The sequence below is a fragment of the Apodemus sylvaticus genome, chromosome 23, assembly GCF_947179515.1.
Source record: "Apodemus sylvaticus chromosome 23, mApoSyl1.1, whole genome shotgun sequence".
Classification (NCBI taxonomy): Eukaryota; Metazoa; Chordata; class Mammalia; order Rodentia; family Muridae; genus Apodemus; species Apodemus sylvaticus.
In genome coordinates this window covers 12,510,980-12,530,617 of record NC_067494.1, presented here as the reverse complement: position 1 = coordinate 12,530,617, position 19,638 = coordinate 12,510,980, and the positions used below count along the sequence as shown (strand labels likewise).

The 19,638-nt window shown below is 45.1% G+C and overlaps 1 protein-coding gene across 5 annotated transcripts in view; it reads left to right on the top strand.

Moving 5' to 3' along the window:
• The window catches only part of Ahi1 (Abelson helper integration site 1), a 116,076-nt gene extending 96,681 nt beyond the window's left edge, over positions 1-19,395 (top strand). For 3 of the 5 annotated variants that reach the window (XM_052169202.1, XM_052169201.1, XM_052169207.1), the window contains 3 exons: positions 8,728-8,783; positions 12,970-13,054; positions 17,965-19,395. In XM_052169202.1, coding sequence (XP_052025162.1) covers positions 8,728-8,783; positions 12,970-13,054; positions 17,965-17,967 — 144 coding nt within the window. In that variant the 3' untranslated portion in view covers positions 17,968-19,395. Of the gene's footprint in view, positions 1-6,338; positions 6,495-8,727; positions 8,784-12,969; positions 13,055-17,964 lie in introns of those variants that run through there. The other 2 variants (XR_007975198.1, XM_052169203.1) reach the window with 2 other exon arrangements.
• Positions 19,396-19,638: the final 243 nt, after the last annotated feature.

Sequence of the window (19,638 nt, the reverse complement as noted above, 5' to 3'; positions counted from 1 at the left end):
CACACTCACTCACACACACTCACACCCACATCAGTCACACATACATACTGCACACCACACACACTACACACACACCATACACATAGACACACACACACAATTTTACACTAGAAATCCTATCCGCTTCTTATAAAACCAGTAGTGCTCTCAATTTTTATTTGTATCTCTTAGTCTTCTGAGAAGCTTATAATTGTGCTATATGACATTATTTTCAAAAATCACTTTATATAGCAAATAAACATTTTGGTCCTATACCAGGCTAAATTGGAATTATTATTCTTAAACCATAAGAATAATATTTGGTTTTTATGTCAAGTACCCAACAAAGATACTTTTACAGTAGTAATTTTTGATATGGTATCTAAATACATAGAATTCTGGAACACTAAATTATTGAAAATACAGTTTTAATTATTGCCTCCTTTATATTACTAAAGAATAATACCATTTTGCTTTTACTTTAGTAATTCTGAGAGAGAAAATGTAATGGTGTATCTCTACAGAACCTGCTCCAAAGTTTCAAGAATATTTTATATCTTTTATCTTGAAAGAACTAACTAAAAATATGATAGGAAATTCATAAACTTGGGCTGAAATTTTCCCTCATGGCATATATATATATATTTGTTCCTGAACTCCATGGGGAAGTGCAGTGCATCCAGGACTGATGTTTTCCTTGGCATCTCCACCACTTGTGATGCTGACTCCAACAATACTGTAAAAAAAATGCAGTCATTCCATAGTGCCAGAGTACCTGCTAGTGCATAAGCAGCACTTCCATAGTGCAGATACACGGAACCCCGATGATGGGACGGCAGAACCAGAGTAGACCCTGACTCCACCCTCCACACTGGGCCAGCCATACACACAGGAGCAGCCCCAGCCCCAGCCTCAGGGGCAGGCAGAGCTGCAGAGGAGGAGCAGGGCCTTCTCCTGTCCTGTAACAAGGCAGTCCGCAGCTGCATCTCCTCTGCACCTGAGCCCCACCATGTCGGCTTCTTTACCTCAGCCTGCCCTTTTCTCTCCAATGGATCCAGGAGCCTCTGGCCTCCACAGGATGAAACCATGCATGCTGCGGCCTGTTTCAGATTATGTAACCAAGGGTAGGCTTGAGACAGTTGCTAGGAGCTCTGGGATAAAGAGTCCATGAGATAGTCCCTCTGTAGTTTGACCCCAAAAGTAGGTCTAGGAAATACTCACTCCCTGATGCGTTTCTTAATTCCACTAATTACATTTATATTTAAAAAGAATGTGAATTTTTCCCCATTCAGCAACTCCTAATGTGAGCCTGAACTTGGCATTTTCCACATTCCCCTTCATTGTGCTGAACTCCCACTAGAAACTCAGGTTATAGCATATTACAGATGCCCAGTGAAAACTTTTTTTAAAGTGGGACACACAAAGTATGTCTAGGGCATTTATCCCAGTGACTATACGGAAGTATAGAAAATGATGTCACGCTCTTCTCCGCTGCTGTCTGTGGTGCACAGGGCCCAGGACTCTGACAAGGCAGAGGGGCACAGCATACTCTTCAAAGTGATGTCTTCAGGGGTAATCCGAACATCAGTAACATTTCTCTGAAAACCTGTCAGAGATCTAAAGTGGAAAGATATGATTTCAGGAACTCCCTGCCAGTCAGTCTGTCGGAAATGGCCTTAGATAGTGTCAGGATGATTATAATTAGTATCCACACTGTCTTTCTTACAAGCACCCTGGCCATTCCTTAGAAGCGCTCTGGCACCTGACTACTGTGTGCTTATCTGAGAGCCTTTCTATGGAAAAGATTCTCACCCTCAACACTGTAGGCATTTCAGGATGACAATGCATTCTCCTGAAGATATGCTGTACATTGTCGGGGTCTGGTGGTGGTTGTTGTCATTGTTGTTGTCATTGTGATTGTCATTGTTGTTGTTGTTTAAACCTTATGAAGGGGGAACTTTGGTATCTGGCCTGGACCCAGCCAACCCTCTATCCCGTAAGCCCCCAGACCTGCTTTATAAAATGTCTCTTAACCCTGTCAACTGCTGCTTGTTTCCTGTGCTTGAGGAAGTCATGTCAGTTTTAGCAGAAACCATGGAAAATTGACTACATGCTCATGTATGGTGATTACTTAGCGATCACAGTGATGCAATCAATGGGTTGTACTGATTTTGACAGTTTTGAGTAGTTTTGTTTTGTTTTTTAGGAGACATAAAGGGGAATGAGCCTTTTCTTATTTAAGGGTCTTTTTTATTTTTTTATTTATAAAATGTTTTTCTCAGCATATTGGAACAACACCGTGCCTTAGACGTTTGGCACGGAGTGAGCCTTCTCTGTTTCCTGGCTTGTTTCCCTGTTCTGGTAGGTCTGTCTAAGCAGCCACCACCTACAAGCTTCATAGCTTAATGAAGAGAATTTCCTGATAGCCCCTGTGACCTGACTTGGGAAGAATTGTCCCCTCATGATGGGAGATTAGGAAATAGCTCATGCTCAAAAGAGGAAGAAGAGACGCAGTCACCCTTCTGTTTGCAGGAATTGACAAGGGGAGGCGGTGAGTGGGACAAGATGGCTCTGCTGATAAAGGCAGTTTCTGCCGAGCCTGACTCCCTGAGCTCAGTCCCTGGGTCCCACAGAGTCAAAGCAGGCAGCTGGTTCCCACAACTCGTCCTCAGATCTCCACACTCACTCTGTAATACACACACATCCTCACAGCTGTGTGCACACTTGCACACACAAGTACTTGATATGTGATTTTCAGTGGAGGGCTACTTTGGTGTTTCTACCATCTGGCTTGCCGACAATCCATGTCTGTGCTGCCCATGCCAAGTCACTTAGTCCCCAGGCAGTCAGTTCACACAAGCACCATTATTTAGCGTAAATAAATAGCACTTGGAGTCTGTAGTTTGTCTCATCGGGCTCCAACCCTGGAGTAAACCACTTGTCCATTTTAGCCATGTCTGTTCTGTGTTTATTCATTGTTGTGGAGTGCCAGGCTACGGCCACCTGCCTCAGTGGGGCACAGTGTCTTGACATCTTTTTGTTGGTTCCTTTTGACTCATTACCACATTCCCTAACACCTCATCAAAGAAAACAATACTGCATTTCTCAACCTGCCACTCTACTCCTCCAAGGTGATTCTGGCTCCTGCTTTCTGCAAGGAAACATGCATCTCTCAAGTTTTCATTCTGGTTCTCTCTGTAGTTCTGTAAGTTCATCCTTTCTGTGGCTATTTTGAGAGACCAGTATTTCCTTATATACTTTCCTTAAAAGTCTTTGGTTACGTTGTGCTTTGATGCTCCTGGTCCTTGGGCCCTCCTTGAGGCCTCCTGTTCTCACTCGCACACCTGCTGTGGCATCTTCCCATTTAATACTTTTGAGAAAGCCTGTTCTTTTCTCAGATACTGCAGGGGAGTGGAGTATGAATGGCGATGACCAATAAATCAGAAATAGTTGCTGCATTATAGCCTAAAGAATGGAAGTGACATTAGTCATAACGTCACAGAATTAAACATAAGCAATAAAAGAGAGTGACAGGAAACTGTAGGGTCATTTGTGAAAACCAGACATTATCACTGGGAAATGCCTTTGAGACAGGAGAACCAGCCTGTGATGGCCCTAACATGGCCCAGCACAGCATCATGGTAGGAGGAAGAGATAAAGGGAAAAAGACAAATAAGTCAGCAGAATCCCGGAAGCCTATTTCAAAAGCTCGCTCTCTGGCTGGAGGAGCTCAGGGGTAAAGCATTGGCTAGCCCTGGGCCTGGTCCCCAACAACTACACCAGAAGAAGAGTAAGAAAGGCAAATGGCAATCCCATTCTAAGGCAGAGGTGGAGGTGCGAGGTAGTAGACCCTGGGCTTAGCCTTGGGCCAGAGATGCATACCTCTGAACTCAGGCTGAGTTAGATTCTGTTGTGTCAAAATCCCTGAAAGAAAGTATTTTAAAGGATGAAAGATGTATCCTGGCTCACAGTTCCTGGGTTTCAGTCAGCGATCTGCAGCTTCCAGTGTTTGGGGGCCTGTGGTACAGTGGAGCATTCTGACAGGGAAGCCATGATAGATCAGAGCTGCTCACCTCCTGGCAGGCATGGAAGCAAAGACGGAATGAGAAAGGTGCTAGAAATGGGGCATACCCTTCCAAGGAGTGGCCCAGATGGCCATCCTCTGCCAAGACTCTGCCATACTGATCACAATGATGCCATTAAATTTTGTGTCAATCATCATATTAATCCTCCAGTGGGAAGCATTTTTGTACCCTAACTATAGCAAATAAACCATCAACAAAAGCTCACTCTAGAATCTCGGGTGAGACTGGAGGGCTACAGAGTACTTAGGTCCATAACCCACTACCTGTTTCCCTGCATGCCAGAGAAATCAGGACATGGACATTGGTAAAGGAACGTTGATTTATTTACACTTTGGCCAAAACAGAGAGGAGAAGGATATCTAGGTGCCTGTGGCCATCTGACAGTATGTAAATATCCAGGAAACCAAAACCAGATGTGTGTAAATAACTGTGAGACGAGAGATCGCAGGTCTCTTCCCTTGCCTGTGTTGTGGTTCACAGCTTCTTGTTTAAGTCTGTAGATGGAAGGAGAATCCTAAAGATGCCCTGAGTTATTTGTTTAAGAGAAAAGACTAGGAAAGGGGGTGAGACCCATCCCTGGCTGGTAGAGTTCCTTGTCCTAAGGACCATCTGTGGGGTGAGAGGCCCTTGTATGGAGGTTGGCTTCAGACTTGACTCCTGTGAACTCAGTAGACATTCTGACTTTACAAGTAAAAGGGTAATGGCTTGGTAGCCAGAGGGAAGTGGACAGGTCTCCTCTGTTAGAATAAGTCCCCACATCAGCCCTTGACACAGCCAGAGGGGAGTGGACAGGTCTCCTCTGTTAGAATAAGTCCCCATATCAGCCCTTGGCATGGCAGCAGAACTATTGAGGCCATGTCAAACATGATTGGCAAATCTGTCCTAATCCCAAACAGCTTCAGTTAACTTTATTATTTTTTTTATGAAATTCCAACAGCAACTTTTAAAAGCCAACCTTTTAGCACAACATCCCAAAGACAGAATAACTTGTCACACGCTAAAAACCAACACAAAGAAGATGTTGTTTGCTTCTTTTCATTCCATAATGGAAATGTTTTGGTTTTACAAGTGAGAAAAAAATGTGTATGTATATAGTAAAAACACAATTTATGACACAATCACTGCATACCTGAGCCATGCTCAGACATTTCCTGGCACTGTGTGGCAAAAACAGTGAACAGTGTAGCATACAGAGTGTGTATGCTATGGGTCTTAGCACCAAGGCTGCTTGGTAGAGGGTGCACGGAACGGCACTCAGGAGTGCGCAGGCACAGCACAGTGTACACCGACAGGAAGGCCTCAGACTCGGCTCCCATTTGACTTTTAGTTTAGTTTTTGCCATTCCACAACTGAACCTTTTCCTGTTCCCTTTTTTCTGATTGATATATATATATATGTATATATATATACACATACACATATATGTATACACATACATATATATGTATGTAAATATATGTATATATACATATATATATGAATGAATATATTTTTATATTCTTTTATATATATTTATTTTATATTATATTATTTATTTTATAAATATATGTTTATATATATAAAAGAAAAATATATGTATATATATAAAATCCACATTTAGTTACAGGGCTATGACCTACAGTTTAAAACTCTGGGATCTACACCATTGGCAGGGGTGTACCACACCATACAAACCTAGTTTTTACCCACAATGATTCTACTTTATATGCATGTTCGCACTTGATGCTTCAAACAAAATCCTACTGAAAATTACTTTGACTGTGAAGTCGGTTTTAGAAAACCTGGCGTAGGCCTCCAGCTGCTCCTGTGTCCTTGGTGACTCTGGGCCTCCATTTCCTCATCTGTAGAAATCAGTGCGGTGCTGTGGGAGCGTGTGCGCTTACGCTGAGCCCAGTTCTGGTTAGCAAAGCCTCAGGAGAGGTGGGCCACACACGGTAATAACAGAACCAGCCACCCCTCTTTTGTATCTATGTCCTAAAAGAAAAAAATTGGCACAAAGTAGAAATGAACCGTTTGAGGTGGTAACTGTATCAGTGGGGGCATAACAGCATGTAAAATAAAGCTATACTGTCTCACACGTCTGCCTTATCTGGTTACAATGCATACTGATTGAATAGCCATATGATTTTACGTCCATTCCTCAAGTTTTCACAAGGGTCTATTCCGGTGAGTGGTTTGCATGCCCGGTTCTCTTTTGCAAAGCTGTTTGAAGTCGTTTTCTTCCTGGTAAAGCTCCACATAATCACTCTATTTATCATTCATTTCCTGTGTAAGCATCATTGCATCCTAGCTGAGCATCACCCGAGGCTGAGGCGTCCGTAGGCTCGCCCTGCCACTCTCATCCTTGCTTTGCTCATCCTCCTCTCTCCATCCCTCCTCTCCAAACCAAGGGTGCCTGAAGAGGACACGAAGTCACAAAACAACTGAGAGGTGTGTGTGGAAAGGAGGGAAGGAAGGGCCGCCTGCTCCTTGGCCTCGCTGTGGTGGGGGGCTCTTGTGGGCTGACTGCTTTCCAGTCGTGGGGGCTTTTGTTGAAAGATAAACTAAAACAGCTGACAGAGACACCTCCTTCTTCCCCTTCCTACTGCCTCCATGAGCACTTCCCATATGGCTGCTGCTGCTGAGACCAAGGATTGAGTGAGTAAAGGTTTTAGAGGGAAGCGTGAGTCCCAAGTAAGAGTTCTTACGATCAGTGCAATACCATGACGGCCTTGAACATAGCCCAAGCCGCAGTGCATCATGGGAAAAAGAACGGGGTATGCCAGTGGACGTTATAAAAGAACGACGCCCCCCGTGGTGGGTACGGAAGAACACAACGGGAAACATGACAATATTTAATCTGGTTCCTATCTTGTATTAAATTTCTTTTTGACTCACTGCACACACTGTGTTCTGACTATTACTGTCGCCCTCACTCTATCTGATGTCTACAGACATAAACCTGAGGGTATCATCCTAGTACCCATTCCTGGGAGCAGACTCTGATGAGCAGGACTCCTAAGACCTAAGGCACAGGGCGCCCCCGGCCTAACAGGGAGATGGCTTTTTTTCTCTGGCCAGCTGCAGAATAGATGCAGGTGATGGGAATCAGATCAGAGCTGGGTGTCTGCAGTGGTTTTGCCGTGTTTTAGAAGCATACTTTTTTTTCTTTTTTCTTTTCTTTTTTTTTCTTTTTTTTTTTTTTTGTAAAATGCTGGCCTTTCTTAGACAAAGAGTTAGAAATTACACTTAAACCTTGTAAAGAATTTTTAAAATTCAAACCTCCCATTTAATTGAGTTGGTGTGTTTGGAGCCCATGTGCTCATGGGGAAGCGAGGGGAATTGTGAAGATTGACGCTGGCTTTGGCCTCCATCCTTTCTGTTGCTAAGGGGTGAGGACAGGCTAGTGACTTAACAATTTATTTGAACTAGTCTTAGAATTGAAACTGACTGTGAGTGGGTACTTTTTTCTCAGTGAGGTGTAACTGAGTCTTTTATAAGAAGCACTGCCTGTTGGAAGATACTTGGTGACAAGGCTTGCCGAGTCGCAATCTCCAGAAACCTGATTATGAAGGAAGAATGTGGAGACAAACTGAGTGTCAGTGGAGAGAAGGCAGGAACACAGTGGTTCTCGAGCAAGGCTGAAAGAAAAGATGTGTCCTTTTCTTTCATCTAGTTTGGGTTTTTTGTTTTGTCTTTGGACTTTAATTTAAATAACTGTACAGATGTCTTTCACCTGGATATTATTCAGTAATTATTATCTTATTTCAAGTGTCAAATGGATCTTTTTTTTGATTTTTTTTTTTTTTTTTTTGGTTTTTCGGATTTGGTTTTTTTTTTTTTTTTTTTTTTTTTTTTTTTTTTTTGAGACAGGGTTTCTCTGTATAGACCAGGCTGGCCTCGAACTCAGAAATCCACCTGCCTCTGCCTCCCAGAGTGCTGGGATTACAGGCGTGCGCCACCACTGCCCAGCAAATGGATCTTTGCTGTAACTTTATTTATTTATTTATTTATTTATTTTTGATTCAGTCTGTTTCATGGCAGTACTGGGTGGATTTATAAAGTACTGTGTCACAGGAAAGCCCATTTCCTCACTGAACTTTGGGTTGGAGCGAATGCTCCCAATTCTAGAAGTGCCTAGCACTTGGAATATGAGTTGGTACCTCCTCCGCAAGTGCATATTCAATCCTTTTCTCAGGGCACCATTAACAAAGCAAGATTTACTGAGCCAATGTGTAAAGAATTCACAGGGCTCAGCCTCAGAATCCTGCATTCAATTCAGTTGAGCCTCACTTAAAAAACATGGATGGGCTGACAAGATGAGGGGAAATCAGTGAGGAAAGGCGTGAGCTTAAGTAGCAGACCGCACACGTCGGCTCACACAACCTCTCCCTTTGTTTTTCTTTGTGAGATTTTTGTTCTTGTTAATGATTCTGTTTGTTTGGGAAGTTATTTTTTTTTCCGGGCCGGTCTCTGAAAGCTGACCTGGAAGGTGTGTACCATGCGGTACACTAGCTCCTGGTTTCCGTGGGACTGAGTAAGTTACTGGGATAGACGTGCAAGTTCAAGAGGAGCGTAAACATTGGTTTCTGTCTTCATTCAGAGCTGGCAGGGACTCTGAGGATGATGCTTCTGTAGTCCTCTTTCCTGTTTGATTTACTCTTTGGTTTTCTCTCCTCCACAGCAGTCGCTCAGGGACCGGTTCCTGGATTCCAGACTGGGCTCACAGTCCGCAGGGCGGTAAGTACTTCTCATTTGGGATAATTTGCAATGATAAAGAGCAGTGTTGTGTTTTCCTCTGTTTTCTGATTATCTGTATCCCTTTCTCAGAACATAATGATCACACTAAAAATTAAATGTCATATTGCTGATTTTTGTAAGACTCTAGGACTGTGTAAGAAGCCAGAGAAATACTTTTATATAAAGTATCAACACACTAAACATCAGAAGACTTGTTTTTATCTTTCATTTACTTTGTTTGAATAATGTTTTGAAATAACATTAACTGAATACAAGTGCATGGTTAGGTAAAACTAAATTATGAAACATCTACTCTGAGGCTTTACAGGGAAACAGCCAGTTCTCCAGATGTCCCCAGGGAACGTATGTGCTCTGTGTCACCGGCAAAGCATAAACACATCATCCACGAACAGCACTGGCGGGTGCCAGCACCTTCGTGTCCTGCAAGTGTACACACAGACCTCCCCTGCTGGGCTTCCTTCTGTTGTGTGGTGTCAAGTTAAGATAAACTACATGCTCCCACAGTCTGAAGAGTAATTCACCCCTTCCACTTCTAAAGTTCTCATTCAGATGATGAGGATTACCAAATCAAACCATGCAGTATGCTACAAGACAATATTTTACTCCACAGATGAGAGATGTATAGACTTTAAAGGTCACGGAATCATCATCTGGAAGATAGCTTATAATTCTGTCTATACCTCCTCTGTTTAGCCAGGCGCTATAGAGCCATGGTGTCAGTGCCTAAATTAGACCTCAGTCTCCAGACTCTCACCACTGGGCTCGCCTGTCCTTTCTCAGCTACAGTCACTACCACAGTTGCCGTGGGAGATATTGTCACCAGAATTGGGGGTGAGGGGAGGTTTCTGAGTGATTTTCAAATAATACAGGAGAAGTCAGGGCCCCTCTTGGGGGCCTCAGCCTCATTAATAAAATAATTTAAGGATGGATTTGAACAGAAGTCAAAGACAATGTCCTTGGGGTTTGAAAGGAAAGCCCAGGGCGGTCACACTGTAGATCTCTCTCAGCAGCTTCACGGAGGACAGTGGGGAAAGGGAAGAAGGGCGGCAGGGGCTCGCAGCACAGGCTGACAAGCAGACACAGGGCAGGGAGGGAGGGAAACTTGACAGAAGGCAGGGAAGCTGCTTCAAAAATAGATGTAAAAAAGAAGAAAAGGAGAAGTTACGCTTTTCTTCACAAATGCAGACAGTCTTACAAACCTGCATGGCTAAGGCACAGTGATCTGCTGTGCTGTCGGATTCTTTTTAAATACTTGGAAACTGACTGCATGTTTGTAATAAACACAGCATCGTTGTGGGCCACAGTGTCTTTCTGCTCCCTCCCGAAGGAGTCAGTTTATAGCCCACCTTTCTCTCCTAAAATGTTCTGTTTCTCAGAACTCTCTTCTAGGCTGTTACTTTAGTTACTCATAATACAGATTACATATGAGATCCAAAATGAAGAGAAGAGGGTGGTCATCGCAAGAGGGGAGGAGCTAGCTGGCCTGGGGTAGGGGGCAGGGAGAGGGGGCAGGGCAGGCTTCCACTGAGCCCTCAGCTGAGCATTCAGAGAGTGGAGCCTTGAGGATTGGATTGGAAGGTGGGACCAAGAGACACAGCTTGCTGCGTGTGCCTTTTGGTTCACGTGAGCCAGCACAAACATTGGTCTGTAGCAAGAACTTACTTCTGTTCTGCCCGCTGTGGCTGTCTTTCCAGGGCAGAGTCAGCCCTAAAGGAGAAAATGCCGGTGGTTGTTTTCTGCAGGAAGGGCTATTCTAGGCACTGATGTGCACTGATAGCGGCACATGGTGTGTGCCGCCGAGTGTAGCAAGTGTGTCAATGCAGACACAATGCAGATCACTGTCTACTTACAGAGCTGTCAGGCCCCAGCATGTCCTCATGTCCTAGGCACTGGGAATACAACAGTAAACCCAGAAAAATCCTCATCTCAAAGAGTTAGCATTTTATTTTCTCATGTGTAAGACTTCTGTGTCAGAGTGTGCTACACTGTGGATAGGAATAAGTATGGGCGGAAGCTACAAATAGCTGTAATTGTTGCAGATTTTTAGCTTTGTTTCGAGTTGTTAGTGTTTTTATTTGCAACTGTCATGTTCTATGGTCTAGGCTGGGCTTGAACTCATGGGTAATCCTCCTGTTTTATCCACCTAAAAGATGGCATTATAGACAGGAGCCACGACCGTGGGTCTGTTGTGGCTTAAGTTGAGTTGTCAGAGATGATCTTGCAGAGAAGAATAGAAGGCTAAAGGGAATTGAGTGCTGAGAGGGACAAATGCAGAGGCCTGAGGCAGGGGTGTGTGCAGAAGCATGCCTGCTCCCCTGTGCAGCCCTGAGGGAACTGCTGGAGTCTGTGGGAAAGCCACTGAGGGAGAATGAGACCAGGGTAAGTCGTAAGCGTGACAGTCTTCTAGTAAGGGGAAAGGACGTCATCAGACAGAGGGAGCAGCTCTGGTGTCTAACATCTCACATAACATGGGAAAGATCACATTAGTAGGGAAAGATGAAACCAGAGAGACTTGCTAAGATAATATTAAAATTATTCAAAATGGATTGGGCCATTCCTAAGGAAAGTATGGTAGCAATGAGGTTAATGAGAAAAGGTCCGAACTGGGGCTGGGGATACCTCGGTGAGTACTTATCTCAGAAGCATGAGCTTGAGCCCCCAGTCAGTGCTAGGCATGGTAGCATGTGCCTGGAATCCCGTCCCAGTGAGGTGGAGAGGGAAAGTTCTTGGGGTTTGCTGGTCAGCCAGTCCAGCCTACGTGGTGTGCACCAGGTCAGTGAAAGACTGTCATCTCAAAGAAGACGTTCCTGAGCATGACACCTGTCCTGTCAGGGTGACTACTGTGGCTGTGAAGACACCATGGCCAAAGCGACTAGGGAGGAGGGGTTTGTTGGGCTTACACTTCCACATCACAGTTCACCATCGGAGGAAGTCAGGACAGGAGCTCAAGCAGGGCAGGAACCTGGAGGCAGCCTGATTCCATATAGAATTCAGGACGCCAACGCAGTGTAGCCCCACCACAATAGACGGGTCCCCCCCATCAGTCACTAATAGAAAATGCCGTGCTGGCTCGCCTGCAGCTCCATCTTATGGAGGCATTTTTCGATTGAGGTTCTCTCCTGCCAGATGACGTTAGCCTGTGTCTAGTTGACATGAAACTAGCCAGCCTGCCACCCAAGGCTGTCCTCTGGGGTTCACATGCTCCTATAACTACATACACGCCAACACACACATTAACACACAGAGATACATACACATATATACATACATAGATTTTTATAAGTCTGGTTTTGTGTATACATGTGTATTTGTAACACTTTGCGAAGTAAACTTAATATAGGTATATCATGTCTTCCAAATACAGCCTTCCTTCCTGCCTTGCCGCTCTGGCTTCATATGCCCTCCGTGTGTGTGTGTGTGTGTGTGTGTGTGTGTGTGTGTGTGTGTGCGCGCACGCGTGTGCGCACACTCCCAAGGGACCAGGTGCTCACAGCTTTTCCTTCTAAAGCACCAGTATGGTTCTATCTGGATAAAATTATGTGAACTTCTTCACCCTCCCTAAAAGCCCCTGTGTCCAGATGCTCACGTGAGAGCCAGAGCTTGACCGGGCGTGTGCCTGTGCAGTGCGTGCGCCCTCTTTGTCATTCCTGCATCTTTACAGCTCGTTCAGGGTATCCTTGCCATCATGCATGCTCTAGGGAAAAGACTCATCCTTAGTTCCTGGGTTTCTCTCTTCGTGTTTCTGTATTCTTTTTCCTTACATGTAACGTTGTGCTATAACAAACCACAGCATATGTCCTGCTGTTTTCATTGCGTTCCCATTGCCTTCTGGAGTTGCTGTGTGAAAACTCACTTAGGAGCCTCCTCCTTTCTCTGTCGTTAAGAAAAACCCTGCAAAATATGTTTGCCCTCTGTGCTGATAAAACTGTCTGGCTTTCCTTATGCACCTAAATGTTTTTCAGAAACAGGCAGACTGTGTGTAGTTCCTGTCCCTGCACTGTGCCCATGGTGGAGGAACCGTCCTCTCCTCCGGACAGCCCCACATGGAGCTCTGCGCAGCGGTTTCCTCCCCCTCCCTGTCATCTGTGTCCATCCCTGTCCCTTCCCTAGACCCACTCCAGCCTCTGGCCTCCCGCTTCTCACTTGTCCTCTCTCCTCCTTGTAGCTCTGAGAAGGGCAGAGATCCAAACATCGAGGACCGAGGACACAGAGTGGCTATGGAGCCGAAGAAAAAGGTCACCCTGATAGAGGTAAGGGAAGGGCAGCAGGAAGTCAGCGAGAAGGAAGGATGTCAGGCATCCTGGTCAGCAGTGGCAGGTGCCTCAGAGGCCTCTGGTGTGAGCACCAGCAAGGGGCGCCTTGGGAACCGCAGCCAAGGAGCTATTAGTGGCCTGCGGGAAGCTTTGGTACGCAGGCCTAGTAGTGTTAAGTCAAACTGTCATCAGCCTGAAGGAAAAAGACCACCAGAATAGTCTTTCTCTCTCAATCAAATCCTGGGCTGTGAACAGAGAAACAGACCGTACGCTAACTATCAGAAAACTCCGTGGAGATCTTTACACAGCGAGAATGATAAGAACACCCGCGGACCGAGAGGTGGACATCTCTTAAAAGGCCGTCCAGGGGTGGGAAGGGCCCGCGTCCCGAGGAAACAAGCCTGATTTATGCTATAAACTGGGTCATATATAGCGGATCGTGCTTGCCTCTGAGATAGGCCCTTGGGGGCATGGTGGTAGAGGGCAGGCGTAAGAAAGGGAGGGAGGCCTGCCGGGCACCTTGTCTTCTCTGTACGTAGAAATTATTGAAACAAACTGTTCAGTGTTCCAGCCCTAACTGTACCCACCTGCATACACTTGGTACATGCTAGAATTGAGTTTCCATAGTGTTTTTAATGAAAAAAAATTAAGTTAATCTACCTGTATAGAAGAACCTAGATGAGTAATTAAATAATCCTGGGAAGGGCTTTTTATACAATGATGATGTTAGAATTAGAAAACATTTCAAGTTTTTCTCTAGGTTTTTGCTGTGTCATCCTGATGGTTTGATTTTTAGGGGAAGGGCAGGTCCTGTTTCCTAGACTGACCTCAGACTCTTGGGCTCAAGCAGTTCTGCCTTAGCATCTAAGAACCTAGGACTGTAGCTTCATGCTGCTGTGTCCAGCTAGGAACCATTTTGAAACGCATGTTTGGATTTCTTGAATGGAAACTTTAAATTCATGCGTGTCAGAGATGGAAACATTGGTGCGGGGGAGATGGCCCGACAGCTAGAGCGCCTGCTGCCAGTTCCCAGCAGACACGGCAGAGAGCCGCTGTCTGTAAGGCCAGGGCCAGGGCCAGGACCAGTGCCCTCGTCTCTCTTCCTTGGACACTACACGGTGTACATGCATGCATGCATACATATGAACATGCATACAAATACATATGTAGGTATGTATGTACATGCGTACAGGCAAAATGCTCATACCCATAAAATAAAGATAAATTTGTTTTAAAAAAGAATCTATAGACCAATAAAGTTTTTAAATAATAGCTGGGCTGGAGAAGAATGTTCCCTCGAGGATTTGTACCTGTAGCATATAGACTTCTCCCTAGAGGATTTGTACCTGTAGTGTATAGACTTCTCCCTAGAGGATTTGTACCTGTAGTGTGTAGACTTCTCCCTAGAGGATTTGTACCTGTAGCATATAGACTTCTCCCTAGAGGATTTGTACCTGTAGTGTATAGACTTCTCCCTAGAGGATTTGTACCTGTAGCGTGTAGACTTCTCCCTAGAGGATTTGTACCTGTAGCGTGTAGACTTCTCCCTAGAGGATTTGTACCTATAGCGTGTAGACTTCTCCCTAGAGGATTTGTACCTATAGCGTGTAGACTTCTCCCTAGAGGATTTGTACCTATAGCGTGTAGACTTCTCCCTAGAGGATTTTTTCCTGTAGCGTGTAGACTTCTCCACAGAGGATTTGTACCTGTAGCGTAGACTTCTCCCTAGAGGATTTGTACCTGTAGCGTAGACTTCTCCCTAAAGGATTTGTACCTGTAGTGTGTAGAAAGCTCCAGGAGGTCATCAGAGAAAGAAACAAACCACTAAGAAAACTGGTGAAGAACATCTAAGAGATGTTACGAAAAATGTTTAACAGTGATCAAAATCATGAAATGAAAAGTTTAAAAAATAAAAAAGCAAAATTAGTTTCTTTTTCGGGACAAAATGACAAGTTTCCAAATGTAGGAAATATAATTTGTATAAGAATACAGAGAAGCAGGTTAAGCTCTTGTGCCTGCGCACAATCCACTCGTTCTTCATGGACGCTCGCTTGCTAGTAAGTTTGTTCTTATTTCCAGAAAGAGAGCGTGTGAGTGTACAGTTTCCAAAACTCTTACATGTGGTGAAGATTGTCTGTCATGCTGCTCGTGTCCAAGGCTGGAAGAGTGGTGGAACCCCAGGGTCAGAGCTGTCCTGGACCAACTAGGGGTCTCCATCTCAAACCCAAATATGACCTTTACGGGCAGTAGGGGATATTCCAGGAGACGGGAGAGTCTTAAGAAACTGTGTCTTCAAGTAGCTGTTTCAGAGGAAATATTAATTCAGTCTTTATGAGGAAAGCATTGGTTAAATTATCTCTGGCTCAATATGCTGGTTCAGCTGATTTGGTTAAGCTCACCTGTGACAGGACAGTTGGGGACTGTTGTTTCAATGGATGTTCTTCTAAAAGGAATTTATTAAATGTGAAACACTGAAATAATTGATTGTCAGATACTCGGTATTCATAGGACAAATTGTTGTCATATGTTTCTGTCATATTGTATGTGAGTGGAAATATGTAATTGGTAAATCTAGAAGACAGGTATAAATAGTCAGCATGTGTGTGCCCCTGAACAGCGTGCATCAGCAGGTGTGAGTTCACTATCTCTGTGTGCCCCTGAACAGCGTGCATCAGCAGGTGTGGGTTCACTATCTCTGTGTGCCCCTGAACAGCGTGCATCAGCAGGTGTGAGTTCACTATCTCTGTGTGCCCATGAACAGCGTGCATCAGCAGGTGTGGGTTCACTATCTCTGTGTGCCCCTGAACAGCGTGCATCAGCAGGTGTGGGTTCACTAAGTGTTGAGGCTGTGGTAATTATTTTTCATTTGTATCCCTTTATTTCCTGATTTTTTTCTACTCTACTTTTTTCACACTACTTCAATATGCCCTTCAAAATGAACATAATTTCAAAAGTTTAGCACATTCTGTTCTCTCTACACAAGAACCCAAGGCTCAAGGCCTCCTAAGACAAAGCTCCCTAAGTGGGGTGTTTTTCTCCTCCATGTTGAGGGCTCTGCCTGGATGGATAGCAAGTGCTCGCAGTGCTTACAGGCCGCACAGCACACTGGCCTTTTCTGCACCCCAGCACTTAGGCCGGGGCTCAGCACAGAAACAAACCTGTATGGGGTTCAGTTCCTTCTGACAGAAGGCCTAGCCTGCGCCTCAGTGTCTGCTTTACACACACATCAGGTTTCATATTCATTTGCATAATCTCGCTGTATAGATTTCCCTTTCTTTTTGTCTTATGGCCGCTGTCCTGTTAGCTGTGGGCCTGCTCTGTGAGCATGCCTCAGAGGAGGGGGCTTGGACTCGGGGATGTTTCCCTGCTCTCAGCCAAGCTGGGCTGCCTCAGCTGCCTTTGACCCCTCAGACCCGTTCTGTGTCTTGACTGTCCATCTGTCCCTGTCATCCTAACCCTGCCTCCCGCTCACAAGCAGTCTTGAGTGTACCTGCACTGTTCCGTCCCCTCGGCCATCTGAATCGTTTCCTTCAGAGACGGTCCCTGCTGCTTCTGCTTCCTCTCGACTTCCTCCCTCGGGGTCTCCGCTCTGGAGCTTCTCCTGGCTTCTCTGTTTACTTCTCACAGCTTGGCCTCCATCTTGTGCACCTGCAGAGCCGTCACCGATTCCCAGCTGTGGCCTGTTGCCCTTCCCTTTCTGTCTTCCTCCCCGTGCCACCACCGTGCGTTCTCCCCTTCTGTCTGCCGTGTTGTGCTAACCTCTCTTCTCCTATGTGTTTCGCAGGCTTTAGGGTCTCTGTTTGACTCGTACTCATGCATCTGAGCCTCTACTGTACCCTTCCCTCTTAGCCGTCCCTAATTGGGCCGGAAGTGTTACCTCTACCTCTTACTTGTTACACATAATACCAGAAATGACTTTTTCCGCCTCCCACTATTGCTCTAGTATTTTAACACATTGTGTCTGTTGCATTTCACACTTAACCAGTTGCTTTCATGAGTTTCATTTGGACCAGTTTCTGCAATTCTGCACACAACAGGAGTTTATCTGTATAATTGCACTTAACAAATTTAAATTCAGAAAACCTGAACTAACAACAGAATTTTCCCTTGGATGTAAATTTTTTCTCATATGGAAAAGAGTAATAGCAACCACATACTTAAGGTAAGGCCTGTTCTGGAAAACACAAGTGCTTGCCTTCCCAGGGAAGCCCGAGGGGCATGGCTGGCCTCTGCTCTGCTGGCCAGTGTGTCAGCCATTGCTTTGCTCAAAGGTGGTGGCTTGACCTAACTATGGCCATTGTCCCAAGGCTACAGGTTGCTTCTAAGGACAGTCCAGAGCTCTGACCTCTGGTTAGAGGAATCCAGAGGTGTAAGCCCACAGAGTCAGCTGTGGCACTTGAGTGGTCAACCCCACTGTCTGTCACACACAGACTGTCTGTGCCCACTGTGGATTGTAAGAAAGCAACATCTGTATGTTGGCCCTGATTTTGAGTAATAATTTCATTTGTTGTATCCCAGGATTCTGTCTAGATGCATGGTCAGCAGTGCCGGCCGTTGACGATGGTGTCCACGGCGGGTCGGAAGCACGGCTCACCTTGGCTCGCTTGGCTCATGTAGTTTGAAAAATGTAATTAGCCCAGTTTGAAATTTAGACCCAGCCGTGGAGCAGATGAGAGAATCACGATGAAGATGGCCTGTGTCTTTCTTTATAATGATGAAACTGAAATGCCCGCCACAAGAATGCCCCCCGCAAGAGAGATTAATATATTATTAATAATTAATAATTAAAGTGCTATAGCATAGCACTTTCATCTAGTGTGTGTGGGGTGTCGCTGAGTCTCTTAGTTCATAGCTGCTCTGGCAGTGCTGGGAAACCTCACTCATTACCTTGTGTGCTTTCTCCCTAGTAAAAAGCTGGAGAAGAAAGAAGACGCGGCTGATGCGTGCACGTGACACGAAATCTACCCCAGACGGATTTCTCTTTAGACTTTGGGTGAAAAGAAGGCAGTATTTATTGACCTTATGAAGAATGTGAAGTGAAGTTAGCTCTAAAAAGAAAAAATCACTGTGGCCTTTGGGCTTAATTGTTATAAACCGTTGTGAGTGTTATTGGTCAAAGTATTGTACTTGTGCTATTAGTAACTGCATCAAGATTCTATTGCTGCTGCTGGAGAAGCCAATAAAGAAAACCCCAGAACTGCTACTCAGTAAATGTGAATAACATGTGCACAGTGTTAGCCAGTCTCTAAGTCATCGCCCAGTGTGGCTGTGACGTGGCTCTGCCGCAAGTCATCATCCCGTGTGCTTGTGCTGTAAGCCATTATCCCATGTGGCTATGGCCATGACGTGACTGCGCCATAAGCCGTCATCCCGTGTACCTGTGGCTGTGACGCTCTGCTCAGAACGCAGAGACTCTGCTTTTGAAGTTAACCGTGTGTAAAACCCAAGTAGCTTCTGGGTATTGGTATTCAAACACCTCCAGTAACAAAAGCAGTAAAAGAGACAGTTTGCTTTTAAGAACTAAATGTTCGTGTTGCCCTTGAGTGAATTATATGTGTAACACAAAACACCTAAGCTAAGAATGATTTGGGCTGGACTGACAACAGTGTAGGAAATTTATTTTTATTTTTTAAACAGAGTTCATATTTAAGAATATAAGTAATTTATGGATATAAAGTCTTTATTTATTTTATTCTGAATATTTGTTTTTAAATTATTACACAGCATTATTTATTTCTTCATTTTTAGAATAACCATGCCATTCCCATATGGCTGTATGTTACAGTTGGATAGAACAGTGAAACTCCTCCATCTTGATTTTCTGACTCCTCCCTTTCTTCAACCGCATGATTAAGTCTGTCAGTAAAGCATTTAACCCCAACAAGGTCAAACTGTTGTGTGGTAAAGTTAGAAAAACTTATTTGCTGAAGTAAACGATTGATCTCCTTGAAATAAGAAGTGAGAAACCCTGTGTCGAGCACTGAGGGGTAACCGTGCCCAGATGCCCAGTGTGAAATAGCTTCTAGGACAGATCAGTCGCCCTCCTCCCTGCACGTGTTGTACAAGCTTATGGTGGGAAACATGACCCTGCTGGGGGACCTTTGGAGAACTGTTGTTTTGAGGAGATTCCCACCACATACAGGGTGGCACTGCAAATTGCTGAGCCCGCAGCCCTCAGCCCCGAAGGCTCTGCTGCCCATGCCAGTGGCCTTGCTGTGGTTGCGTGTCCACGCTCCCAGTGACTGGGGCTGGCTGCTCAGTCACCCTGAACTTGCTTCCCTTCTGTCTTGTGAGTGTGCTTCTTGAAACAATTAAAAAATAAAGGTGTGTTCCTGCCACTTCGGCTCCTGGGTTGTTTTTTTTTTCTGTGTGTGCTGTGTGAGTGCATGTGTGCTGTGTGAATGCTTGCGTGGTGTGCGTTCACATGCCTGAGTGTGGGCCCTGTGTTGACGTCATTCTTCCACTTCACCCGAGGCAGGGTCCCCCAGCAAAGCCAGAGCTCACTTACCAACAAGGGCCCCCCCATCTGTGCCTCTGAGCCTGGAGTTACAGGGAACCCCCTTTAGCCGCCCCTCATTCAC